We start from the raw sequence: 14505 nt of genomic DNA, 5'->3' as shown, positions 1-14505 counted from the left end.
AGAGGCCAGCACTATGCTTGGCAATTAGGAGGTGTTCAATAAGTAACATCAACAACAAAAATGGAAATAACTTCTATAGTATTTACATATTGACTTAATAGGGAAATTACTGATTCTATGTCAAAAAAATAATTCTTAAGTAATTACTACATTAGACACTTTTATATATAATTATTCAGTATATACACTACTTCATAATTCCATCATAATTGAAAATAAAGAAGTAAGAAATTTTCCCAGGGTTAATATTAAGGATTCATCTACAAATTCAATCCAGATGTCAAATCCTAATAAGTGTGACCCTGCAGATTAATGTCATGCCCCAACACCTAAGTAATAACTATCAATTCTTTTGAAATCCTAGCCATATAATTTTTTCTATCATTTCCCCCCCCCTAAAATATTTGTTATAAATAATTGACATATAAAGAAATGATCTTTATATCTAAGAAGGTACCTAGTTGTTGAAGAAGGACTTTGTGGACCTTTACTGACATTTAGAATATTAGTGGTTATCCTTGTAAAAGGAATATCTGTTAACTTTAGGGAGACTTTCTTCAGCATTTGCTCATTTGTTAAAGGATAAGACAGTTGGCCAAGAGCTCACAGTGCTCTTTTCACAAAGACAATAGGTACTATTAATTATTTAATCAATCAACCATTCACTCAGTGAGTAGAAACCAGGCTCAGCCTTCCATTGACTTAAAAAGACAGAGAGATTAAAATCCCCTTTATTTTATTACAGATTATAAAAGCCTATTTCCTTATGCTTTTTTTTCTTTTTAGTTTCAACTCTGTCTCTATGAATTATCCCAAATCTTAAACAAATTAACTGAATTTCAGTAAAAGGAAAAAGCCCATCCCTTAATGTACCTTAGTATGCCAACTTAATACAAAAGCACATTTTAAAATAAAGATGTTTTACAAGTTTGAAATTTGTTTTGATGATCAATGACAATTCCTATCTGTAAGCATTCTGGAAGCTTAAACTAAAATCTATTCAATAAATGCCTTGCATGAAAAAAGCATGTAAGAGCTGCGGTTGTGGCTCAGCAATAGATCACATGCCTAGCATGTGTGAGGCTCTGAGTTAGACACTCAGCACCACATATAAATAAATACATACATACATACATATATACATACATACATATATAAATAAAGGTATTGTATCCACCTACAACTAAAAAGAAATATATTTTTAAATATTTTTTAAAGCCCATTAATTTCAACTATTTTTAAGTCAAAAATCAACAAATAGCATTTTCATAGCAATTAAATCACAACTTGGAAGAGCTTAATTAATAAAGTGTGCCACATTTTCAAGTGGCTATAGGTATCATATTTTAATGTTTCAACCAAATTTACTGTTTTGTGATTTGAGCAATGTAATAAAAAAGATAAAGATCAAATGCTGTTATTAATTTATTGTGCCACAATAAATCTGAATTTACCTTGTTTGCAATACTTGTGATGAATGATTTAATATCAAGATGAGTTGGACAGCTCTTCTGACAGGGGGCATCTGCACATTTCAGGCATCTAGGGGAAAAAAATAACTGTGTTAAGGTAACTACAAAGCAACTGACAGAATCTTTAACATATTTTTTACCCTATACTCATTCAGAGTTAATGCCTACTAAGTATAAGGAAAATCATTCTACTTTTAGGTACAAAACTTTTTAGGCAGTAAAGTAAATCTATAGTGTCTGTATTTTACCTTTTGCACACCTCCTGACCACCACTCTGGCTAATAACTGTTCACCTTCTCAGAGCCTTCTAGAACTAATGTGCACCATTCACTTACTCATTTCCTATGTCAATCTTATTTTGTTTCCTTACTACACTGACCATGATTAGAAGGAGCAGTTCTTTCTAATAAGGTTTGCATATCTGAACATCATAATTGTTATACAGATGCAAAGGTAAATTCTTTTTTTACCACCTACAATCTTTCCTTCCTCCCTTCTTGTCTTCCTTATTCTAGCCACCTCACTCTCTTTCCTACATTTCTCTAACTTCTTTCAAGGTGCATCTCATTTATATAACAACTGGGTTATGCAGCACTTGCTTCCCAGACCCACCCCACCATCTTCTGATCCAAAGCATTTATTTCCCCAACTGCCTTTCCTTCAGATGAAGAAAACACTTCAAACAAGGTCATGCCCCCTTCTAGTGGCAGTCCACATCCAATTACAGGTCAATGAGGGTGTTAGAGGCCTAGACTCCTTACCCCCAGATCCTCGTCTGCAGGATCTAAAGAAATCTTAGTGTCCAATCCCACTTCCTTCACTATTCTACAGATATTGACTTTCAAATAAAGCTTCTGAATTCCAATCCTATATCAGAATATTAATTCTGGGGAAATGACCAGAGATATGCTGAAACTTCAGAGCACCCAAGAACCACCTCGGAAGCTTGATATACATCATGCATTCCACAGCATAGCTCTGGTGAGTCTCAGCTATTGGCCGGGGAATCTACATTTTGACAAAAAGACCTGGAAGGTTATTCTGACAGATGTCATTAGAACCATATTTTGAGAAGCATAACGCTATAATTACTCCTTGAGGACAACTAAAACCACTGGCTAGAACCATCCTTTATTTGTGTATTATGTGTATATTTACTCTTTCACTAACTCATTAATGAATTTTTAAGGAAACCCTGTGCTTTACTTTGAGTGTGTCCACCAAGTGTTCATGTGTTGGGAGTTTGGTCCTCTCCATGTGATGGTGTTAGGTGATAGTGTGGAAACTTTTTAAGAAGGCTTAGGGGGAAATAATTAAGTCACTGAGAGCTCCGGTCTCAGAAAGAATTTATATAGTTCATGTGGAATCCTGATTAGTTCTTGCAAGTGTGTTATCATAAATTAGCAAGCATGGTCCCGTCCCAGTCTCCCCCTGGCTTTCTATCTAGCCATGTGGTCTTTCCTTCTCACATACATTTTCACTGTGATGCCATCCATATGACAACTTACCAGAATTTCACTGTTTGGATGTGCAACCTCCCAAACCGTGAACTAAATAAACTTCCTTTTTGTTACACATTACCTAATCTCAGATAGTTCTTCAGAGTAACAGAATATAGACTAATACATCCTGTATGGCAGACCCTGGGACGTAAAAATATAAAACTAATGAAAAGACCACCTTACTTCTGCTCTCATGGAACTTGAAGTTTGGAGGAAGTAGAAAATATATATATATATATGATGTTGCAGTATACACTATAATCAATGTAAATCAGTGAAAAAGAGAATGCTAAAGGAAAACAGGAGACACAATAATCCTAGAGGGAGTCAGGAAAAGCTTATTGAGAGTAATAATACATAAGTGAAATCTAAAGGAATGAACAGACCTTGCAGAAACAAATGATGGCTGCATTAGAGTGTAGGGTCACTCAAGAGAATGACTCAAAAATAGAAACAATATATGTCAGTGATGGAAAAGAAAAGAACACACCAGGGTAAGTGAACTAAAGGAAGTTAGTTTGACTTAAGCGAGAATGGTCTTAAAGAGAAACTAGGCTGCAGATATACAGCTTAAAAAATGGACAGCTGTCCATGGTACTGGTACCAAAACAGGCGGGTGGACCAATGATACAGAATAGAGGACACAGAGACCAATCCACAAAGTTACAACTATCTTATATTTGATAAAGGGGCTAAAAGCATGCAATGGAGGAAAGATAGCATCTTCAACAAATGGTGTTGGGAAAACTGGAAATCCATATGCAACAAAATGAAACTGAACCCCCTCCTCTCACCATGCACAAAAGTTAACTCAAAATGGATCAAGGACCTTGATATCAAATCAGAGACTCTGCGTCTGATAGAAGAAAAAGTTGGCTACGATCTACATATAGTGGGGTCGGGCTCCAAATTCCTTAATAGGACACCCATAGCACAAGATTTAATAGCAAGAATCAACAAATGGGACTTACTTAAACTAAAAAGTTTTTTCACAGCAAGAGAAACAATAAGAGAAGTAAATAGGGAGCCTACATCATGGAAACAAATCTTTACTCCTCACACTTCAGACAGAGCCCTAATATCCAGAATATACAAAGAACTCAAAAAATTAGACAATAAGATAACAAATAACCCAATCAACAAATGGGCCAAGGACCTGAACAGAAACTTCTCAGAGGAGGACATACAATCAATCAACAAGTACATGAAAAAATGCTCACCATCTCTAGCAGTCAGAGAAATGCAAATCAAAACCACCCTAAGATAACATCTCACTCCAGTAAGATTGGCAGCCATTATGAAGTCAAACAACAACAAGTGCTGGCGAGGATGTGGGGAAAAGGGTTCTCTTGTACATTGCTGGTGGGACTGCAAATTGGTGAGGCCAATTTGGAAAGCAGTATGGAGATTCCTGGGAAAGTTGGGAATGGAACCACCATTTGATCCAGCTATTGCTCTTCTCGGACTATTCCCTGAAGACCTTAAAAGAGCGTATTACAGGGATACTGCCACATCGATGTTCATAGCAGCACAATTCACAGTAGCTAGACTGTGGAACCAACCCAGATGCCCTTCAATGGATGAATGGATTAAAAAATGTGGCATCTATACACCATGGAGTATTACGCAGCACTAAAAAATGACAAAATCATGGAATTTGCAGGGAAATGGATGGCACTAGAGCAGATTATGCTTAGTGAAACTAGCCAATCCCTAAAAAACAAATACCAAATGTCTTCTTTGATATAATGAGAGCAACTAAGAATAGAGCAGGGAGGAAGAGCAGGAAGAAAAGATTAACATTAAACAGAGACATGAGGTGGGAGGGAAAGGGAGAGAAAAGGGGAATTGCATGGAAATGGAGGGAGACCCTCATTGTTATACTAAATTACATATAAGAGGTTGTGAGTGGAATGGGAAAATAAACAAGGTGAGAAATGAATTACAGTAGAAGGGGTAGAGAAAGAAGATGGGAGGGGAGGGGAGGGGGGATAGTAGAGGATAGGAAAGGTAGCAGAATACAACAGTTACTAGTATGGCATTATGTAAAAATCTGGATGTGTAACCCATGTGATTCTGCAATCTGTACTTGGGGTAAAAAAGGGAGTTCATAACTCACTTAAAGCTAATGTATGCTAATGTATGAAATATGATATGTCAAGAGCTTTGTAGGGTTTTGAACAACCAATAAAAAAAAATGGACAGCTGTCTCATGTTTCAGAAGACCACAATTCTCCAAGAACTTTCACTGAGAAAGAATCCTACATTACTCAGTGACAAAGGTGACTAGCTAGCTCATTATCTATCAACTTCCATGTGCAAAAACCTGGGTTCATTTTCTTCAAGAAAACAATACCATTCTCTGTCACTCTTTTGTGAGTAAGAGTCCTTTTCATTGTCTGAACCAATTTCTCAGTACCTAATTAATATCTTGTTTTTAAATCTGATCTCTTTCCTCTGGTTTGTGCCCTTAGCCTTCTCTCTAAATTAAATTTTACACAATGAGAACCAAAGCCTTTTCATAAGCAATTGTCCTCTCTGAAATGCAGTCATTAAACCTCTCCCCTATCATTTCTCTAAATGGCATTGTTAGATTCACATCTATCATTTAGCTGGATTCCTATCTACTCATACTTACATTTTTTTTTTTCCTGAAACACTGTCACTGAGCTCAAAAAAGAATTTCTCGAAAGTGTGATACTCAGCATATACTGCAAAACAATGTAAAAGGCGGCATAGCCTATTTGGTCCGTGATGTTGAATTGAAGTGATTCTTATGTGTGTTACTGTCATGTGGATAAATAGGTTAAGCATAAATCCATTGAAAGAATTTCCTATTAACGTAGTAATAACATGGCTAAAAATTTATCAAATAATGTGTTGTCTTAAGTATTTTTTTTCATTTATAAATCAGTCATTTTAACAGTTTAAAAAAATCTGCCACTACACAAGAATAAAGATACAGACACTCACATGCACACACACACACACACACACACACACACACACACAATGCTAGATAACATCATATAGATTCTGATTATCCCTAATGAAGTCACAAGTTTTCTGCTTTTCTTTTTTCTAACACTCAACTTGAATAATAAGGCAATTAAAAAATAAACTTATAATGTCAGCAGGTATGAGTGAACTAAATTAATATGCAGCATATTTTTCTGTTCTTCAGAGAAATCTTAAATTCAACATAAACAGATTCACTTAACAGCACTGACAATGTAAGGATTTTTAGTTGTGGTTATTAAGCTTCTTTACCAAATAATTCTCCTTTTATTATTGAGCTAGTTCACAAATAACAGCTGTTGGAAATGTCAGATGTTAATGAGGCAGGGCAACGCAAACCTGAATTGTAGCATTCTTTTTTTCTTTGGTGCCATGAATATGCCAGAATGGGCAGACTCTGATAATAATACCATCTTGCAATTCTCTAAGCGCTCTGCAGACTAAAGTGCATCAGGCTGCCATTAATCCCACTTATCACTCTGACAGCTCAGTAATTACACTACTGCTATAGCCAGGTAGTCCTAATAAAATATCAACCACTGCACTGGAATGCATACTGGTGAGATGTTTTATTAAACTTGGGGGGGGTGATCATCAAGTGACATTATTGTTGACCTATTTTTCTATTTGACAATAAATTATCCTTTGACCATGCCATAATAGATATTACAGAGAGCATTTACTGTACCAAATCAGAAAGGTACTGCATTACAATGATGTAGGCAAATGGTGTAAATAAAATAGCAGAAATGCATGTCAGAATGTTATTACCTAAATTGCTTTAAATGATTGATACCATGAAAAATCACAGACACAGTACTTAGGGGAATATGTCAACAATTATTGTAAACCACAGTTCTACATAAATTTTTCCTTGGAAGAAATATTCAAATTACACTTGTTTTATCTTCAATCATTTAATTCCTCTTTTACCTTGCAAAGTTACTCTTTTATAATGCAATTTACTTTGAAATACATTGTTAGGCAAAAGTTCAGATAAACAATTATATAATATTTTAATCCCCAAGTAATTACACTTATACTAAGAGAAGTCTATTAGATTATTTTTAAAAATCAATGAAACATCTTAGATATTTTTACTACTGATAAACTTTTTCATTTCCATATTGTACAACTATAGATTTTATTAAAAGCAAAGTGTATAATTCTTAATCAATGTTAATCTTTCATGATTCAACATGGCCATAAAAATACATGAAATCTTTAGCACAGCTACTTAAAGGACAAAAACTATTTCAGATATATGTATTCAAGATCTTTCTCTAGGGAGAGGGAATGATTCCCCTTCCCCAGTATCAGTGAGATTGGACAGTTTTACTCCATAGTATAACACTGAAACATATTATATTGAGTAATGAAATAAGCAACATTTCATTCTCAACACATCTGAGGACATATTCCTGCTTCTTTTATTGGCGAGCATCCACTGTATTTGGACCTGCAACCTATGCTTGTTAAAGAATTTAATACTCCATGAGTTTAAATGACTTAATTAATTTCTCAAACACCACCCACACACCCACACACCCACCCTACACTCCCACATATACACACTAATCACACCTCACACACCCTCACTCATGTATCTAGATGGAAACCTTAAAAGTCATTTTGCACTGTACTGGTTTTGCTAGACATTGGTTTAATTGATTCAGCACTGTTTAATCCAAGTATGTATAATCTATATCAATCCACACATAATGGAATTGGGCAAGTTAGTGTTTAAATCTAAACAAATTTTATGGGTTCTTTTAGTTACACATAACAATAGGATTCATTCTGAAATAATTATAAAAGCTCACCACAATTGTGATGCTTTCACATTTTCGACAGCTGTTACATGATGCTCAATACACTTTGATCCTTTACAGACCTTAGAGGGAACTGGGTGACAGTACTGACAGTTTTTATTATAGCTTTCCTACTACACAATAATCTTATTTTACCTGGACTATTTCCCCAGTAGTGTCATAAACTCTTTGATTTATATTGAGCATCCTTTCAGGCTTCATAGAAAAAGAACATTCTTTTTTGTAGTATATCCATACACTGTGTAAATTATCTTTTCAATTTTTGAAACACCTGTTGTATGTTTATCTGCATGTTAGTGAAGCCCCCTTAGGAAAGATAACAAAAAGGTAATGTACATTAGTCAAAGATAGCTTAGAAGTAAGCTTTTCAGCATATTCAAAACTGAAAAAAAGCCATATTTTGTGACTTATTTGCAGGCCATTTCAAAAATAATATAATTATAATAGTACTATTGATATGTAGATTTATATCTGATTCCTATTAAAGATGTGAAACAGAAAGTCAAACAGTTTAATCCATAAATAAGTTATTTATTGCTATGCAATTCTCAGTAACTATGAAAACATAACATTTATAAAAACATGTGAACTTATTAAAGGGCGTATGAATTAAGATTTGGGTTAGATTTTACTTTCTACAATGCTATAGGGTTTGTATATTTTTTCTTTTCTTTTTTTGTTTTTAGCAATGAGCATGGATAACACAAAATTTTTACAAATAAAATGCAAATGTTGATCATCAATTAAAATCATTTATCTTGTGTAATTTTTATCTTTTGCCTTGTTCATATGAATAATCTGGCAAAACCAAACCCATGGTGCTCCCGTACACTTATTCTCTCTCAAAACATTTTCCAAAGTCTTACACAGGAACTCATTAAGGGTTTTAGTAGAATGACCACAATGTAATCTACTAGTCAGGGGCTGGTGGCTCACAAAGCTAACAGAATAAAGGGTCAGGTTCTCTCAAAGAAACAGAGTGGGTGACAGGACAGGTGCTGGAGCGCTCACTTAATTAAAACAACTATGAAGACAATAACTTGCCCTTAAAATTAAGGGACAGCATTCACCTATAATAAAATTTAGAAACAAGTTTTTCCATATTTTAGCATTCTGCATATAAAGGAGCAGTAGGAATAATTCAATTCAAAATTACTAAATAATAACTATATTCTAAATTGTGTACTGGTGAAGGGGAGGACTTAGTAAATCCTACTTAGATGAAGGTGATTTTAAAATATACTGAACTTCCTTCATGGAAGAGGCTTTCAATAGAGTTTTTTTACATAGTTTTAAAAACATCTGTAATTATAACAGTGATTGTGATTATTTCAGAGGCTGAAATAACACATTTGGAAAACAACAGTCAGATCTGGATTTTCTTCTTCCTTCAACTGCTGAGTTTCCTGTGTAGAGTCCTTGGGAGTTATCTAAGTTTTATTCCATAAAAGTGATGCCATTCTCCTTATTTTTTTTCTTTTATTCTATTTATTTATTTGTTTATCCTTTTTTTTTCAGGAGTTGGAAACCCTAATTTTACCACTGAGCTTCATCCCCAGTAGCTCCGTGGTAAACAGGGGGTTTCAGTTTTTTGTTTTTTTTTTTTGAGAAGGGTCTCCCTTATTTGCTGAGGCTGGCCTTGCTATTACAAACCTTCTACTTCTTTCCTGCAAGTCACTGGGATTACAGGGGTACACCACCATGCCAAGCTGTTTTGTTCTAAAGTAAAGCTTCTACACCACACACACACACACACACACACACACACACACACACATCACATCATATTTATCTTGACTTAAATTTAAATTTCTATTTGTTCACTTATCAAAATCTATGTGGATCACCCAAAGTAAAACAAAAATTTATTCGGCACACTTTTTTTCAAAATGTATTCTATACAATCCTGGTGATATTTTAGAGAGCCTATATGATTGTGACAGTCTCCTACTTTAAGGGAGAGTCTTGTCTGGGCCTTGTCTGTTTCATTCCTCCAGCTCCAGCCTTAACATCTGCCCCACACAAGAACCCTGCTTACATGTATTAGGACCCTGCAGTCACATCCAACATGTGCATATTCTAACAAGCGCTTCCCATTCTGGAAAAGCCATACTTCAAATAAGCTTCAGATTTAGCTCAGGTGTCTCTCCTGGAGCCTCCTGGCTGTGTTTGTTGGTATCATTATGATCTCTCCAAGTATCCTGTGAGTTCTTTATCAAAGTTATGAACAGCAACAGCTACTTTACTTTTCTGGTATCTCTCCTACGTCCTCCTCCTGTGAGAAAATGATTGGTTCCTTTTGTCTTTGGGGTTAATCTTCTTGGGAATAGACTAACTTGAAATCAGATGAAAGAGATAGCCAGAAATTTTGCAATACTCTAGTTTCAGCTTTCAATATTTGGAAGAATTATTCTTCTGCTTGTTTTTCAAACTTATGTAAACCATATACTAGTATAATGAAAAAAAGCTCTTTATTTCATTTAATAAATACACATGTAGGGTTACCCTACACTAGAATTGCTCTATGTGTTTTATAAATATTAACTCATTTAATCTTTATAATCATTCAATAGGTATAAATATTAACTCATATCTTTATCAATTATAAAAACTTCACAAATTACATACCATTGCTATTATAAGTTTTTTAAAATAAATATACTAAAGTAAAATTTTCCTTCTGTGATTTAGGACTAAATATTTTATTACCAATTTTAATTATGATGATCATCATAAAGTTAATTAAGTTCTACTAAATGTCCACGATTCCTAGTTTGCTCTACCATTTCTATTTAATTCTAAGATCCACATAGTTTACTATAATATCAGAGCTTGCCTCAGTTTGTGAAATCCATATATAAGACTCTGATCCAGGTTTGATTTAATCTAAAGCCTGTAAATACAACGATTTCCTTGACCAATCATTCTCATAATGATAGACAGTGATGTCAGAGAACTTCAGAAAGTTTTCTATTATAATATACTAAAATCAGACATGTCACAATCATAATTATAATATAGCAGAGATGGCTATTTTAAAAAATGAGTTAACAAAACTCCACATTTATTTAGGAGGAGCCAGCCAATAATACTTACATGTCATGCTATTATTTGCAAAGTATTTTCTCATATGTAAATTACTTATATCAATCAATAAAATCAACATTTCCAGTAGAAATACTAGACAATAAAAATCAAGGTAATTAGAAACCACATATACAAATCACAATATGGGCCAGTAGTCAAAATAAAAATTTATATTCAACATCTATAATAATGACTAACCTTAAACTATGTCCCTGTATACAATGACTGTCCCTATACAACATATGTTGTGGCAAAACACTGATAAAACCAAACTTGTTCCCATCAAATCTGTTTTGCAAGTTACTGTCACTTCACACAAAGTTTTCTATGAAAATGATCAAGACATTATTTCTGTTCTTAGGAGTTTAATGTCTAAGAATCAATACTGACATGACACTTAAAGAATATGGAGAAATTTCAGGAAATTAATGAATATGGGTGAAAACCAATAAGAATATAAATGTTTAATCTTCTCAATTTAATTCATATATTAAGGTGGACCAAGGTTCCAGGCAATAGCACTGTTAGAAAATGAACTAATATGAAGATGAGCTGATCATTAACAGAAGATTCTTGAAAAAATTAGCCTAGAAGCTAAAGAACACAATGTTCAGAGATAATATCTTGAACACAGTCATTAAAACTAGCTGCCTAGAGCTTAATATGATTTAAACTATAAAAACAGGAAAATAATAAGCTACAGGCAAATAACATATATTTTTGTAAAAATGGAAAATTCCATCAACTATGCTCCTTACGAAATGTATTAGAACACTGACAGTGTTGTCACAGAACGTCACATGCTCCATTAAATTTAAGAAAGCTGAATGAAGAATTTGAGTGAAGGTAATAGGACTTAAATGTGTTTGTGATGCACAGAATCTTAACACATCATTTCTTTTGTCCCTTCTTTTCTTTCTTCCTTTCTTCAATCAAAATATATCTGTAGAGTCTTATAATTTTCTGGAGAATTTACTAGGAGATGGATATACTAAAATGAATAAAATGCAGATTTGTTCCTTAAGAAGCTCACAGTGGATGATTCGGAAAAACAAATGCTTATCCTCAGATGATGTGGAGGTATGATAACGGAGAATGGAGATTCAGAATATACATACTTGCCACAAGTTTGGAATTGCACTCCTCTGTTCATTCCTCTGTTTTCAGTGACTGGAATAATTTTAAAGGCAGGATTACTTTTCAATATAACTTGTTAAGTGAATGACAAGGTACGAATTTGTTCCTTCATGGTATGTGTGTGCAGACACAGGTCTGTGTATCTTCTGGGGGCGAGGTAGTATATGGCTTAAGGAAGATATAGGATTTGAGGAACTAGAAGCATTTGTTACAATCCTACTGAAAGTGGCACAGGACAGTTCTCTGGGTGGCCTCAGGCCAACCTACTTGTCCTCTATTTCTTAACTTGTAGCATGTGTGTGGATGCAACATCCTGAGATAAGAAGGAATTATTGGAATAGCATAATCTCTGATACAGTCCTTTCTAGAAACAGGATGCCCTCAGTGCTTTAACCCAGTTAGTCCTGCCACCCTATGGTATAAAACCCAGGGGCCTGTCTTGCAGCAAAGCCTCAGCAGTGGCAAAGAAAGCACACACACACACAGTCAAGCACCATCTGCCTCTGGCAGCTCTCCTGAGTCTTAAGGGACCAGCTGGCAATGCATTCTGGGCTTCTGTTGCCCTGTAGTGCATGTCTGCAAGTAATAAACTTGTTGCATATAAGTAAGTTCTGTCTCACTGAACTCAGGCATGCTGGTAACCAGTGCACAGGAAACCTGATTCACAGAGCTCTCACCCAAATACTTTTAACTCACTCCCACTATCAGTGGATCATTTCTTATTCCAACTGATCTCTCTGTTTTATCCATACACCATTCATTAGATGCCTACCACAACACAATACCATATGAGGAAGTATAGTTTAATGGATTCTGGATTTAAATCCAGCATTAGCACTAGCTTCGTATTCTTGGGAAAGTTATTTAAATCTTGTAGGCTCTAGTTTTCCCATCTAACTTATTAATTATAGTCTAGACATTTAATTACAGGGGGATTAAATAAATAATACATGTGAAACATTTGAACAGTGCCTGCCATACAGTAACTGCTCAATAATATAAGTCTTTGATACATATAATTTATACTATCATTATTATCTAGAAACAATGGAGAATACAATGCAGAAAATATTCTTCAATAGCAACTGGGAAGCACAGTGTCATGCTGAAAACTGTAAGACAATACTACTACGTAAATTACTGTGAAAAAAATTAAATAATTATGACAAGTACCAACAATGCCATGTTTACAATAGCTGCTCAATAAATGCTATCTAGAAACTATGATGAATAATATCTCAACTTTCAAAACCAATTGGAGAAGAGTTGAAGAATATAGAAATTTAAAAATATCATTTTGAAAAAAATAAAATATGTAACTATAGAGATCACAAGGAATAAAAACATTAAGGGCTATGTAAATTCAAAGGTTAATAACAAAAGAGTAGCCATCCCACAAAACCAAACATGAAGTGATCCCTATAGACACTCTGCTACCCTGGACCAGTTATATTAAGCTATGACTTGGCAAACATCATCTTATTTCTCCAAGTGACCTCTTTTTTATCTTGTTATTCATGAGTATGATGCACTGCTTAAGTAACCAATTCTATGTTTGGGTAGTGTAGGCAAACTCATATGTCAACAATGAAAAGATGTATTGAAGCCAAGGGTGCTGGGAGTGGGCAGGGCAGCAAATGAATCTCCCTTTGTCAATGAAAGCTCTCTAATGGAGATCCAAGTTTTTTTGCTTCCTTTATTCTCCACATATAGAATGGATATTTTTCAATGCATAAATACATTTCATATGAGGAGACAATGTCTAAGTTTTCTATTTAATTAAATAGAAAAAGAACATGAAGCATTTAAAATAATTTAGAGAATATTTTTTTATGTACTCCCTTTTTATTCAAGCTGTGAAATTTCTCACCTGCTCCCTTCTTGATATTTTCTCTAAGTGAACTTTTCAGAACAATCCCATGGAGAGGAAATTGCTTTGCAAGCTAGGAAGATATTAATCTGTTCTCCCAGCATAGTGGGTGCATAAATCCTCTTTTATTGAAGAGATGTTGTTAAAGTTCTATATATAAGACGACAGTACAGTATTGATTCTGGCAATGCTAATACAAAAGCAGTATTTTTAGTTAAACATGCTATACTCTTTCAATTTTCCTGCCTTTGCTCTTGCTTTTCCCCCAATATAAAATGTGCAGCTCCTCACTCACACTTCCCCATCTGGCAAGTTCCTGGATATCCTTCAAGATGCAGCATTAAGTGTCATCTCCAGTAGGAGGCTTCCTCAACCACTACACATCTCTTAAAGGTTATTCATTTCCTTCTCTGTGTGCTTACATTTTTAAAAATATAATACCATCAATTTTTAAGCCGTGTCCTCAATTACCCTGATAGTTCCCAGAAAGGCATTCATTCATTCATTCATTCATCAAACACTGTTTGAGTACCTATTGGGTTCAATGACCTGAGAAAATCATTGGAAGTAAAATAGACACACAGATA

At 34.5% G+C, this 14505-nt stretch overlaps 1 protein-coding gene across 1 annotated transcript in view; it reads right to left on the bottom strand.

Moving 5' to 3' along the window:
- Positions 1–14505, bottom strand: part of Dpyd (dihydropyrimidine dehydrogenase) — a 798303-nt gene that overhangs the window by 621292 nt on the left and 162506 nt on the right. The window contains exon 4 of the mRNA XM_076863439.1: positions 1455–1542. Coding sequence (XP_076719554.1) covers positions 1455–1542 — 88 coding nt within the window. The remainder of the gene's footprint in view (positions 1–1454; positions 1543–14505) is intronic.

Source organism: Callospermophilus lateralis, chromosome 7 (genome assembly GCF_048772815.1).
Source record: "Callospermophilus lateralis isolate mCalLat2 chromosome 7, mCalLat2.hap1, whole genome shotgun sequence".
In the NCBI taxonomy this organism is placed as follows: Eukaryota; Metazoa; Chordata; class Mammalia; order Rodentia; family Sciuridae; genus Callospermophilus; species Callospermophilus lateralis.
Note: the sequence above shows the minus strand (reverse complement) of the source record. Positions and strands in the feature narration are given on the sequence as shown.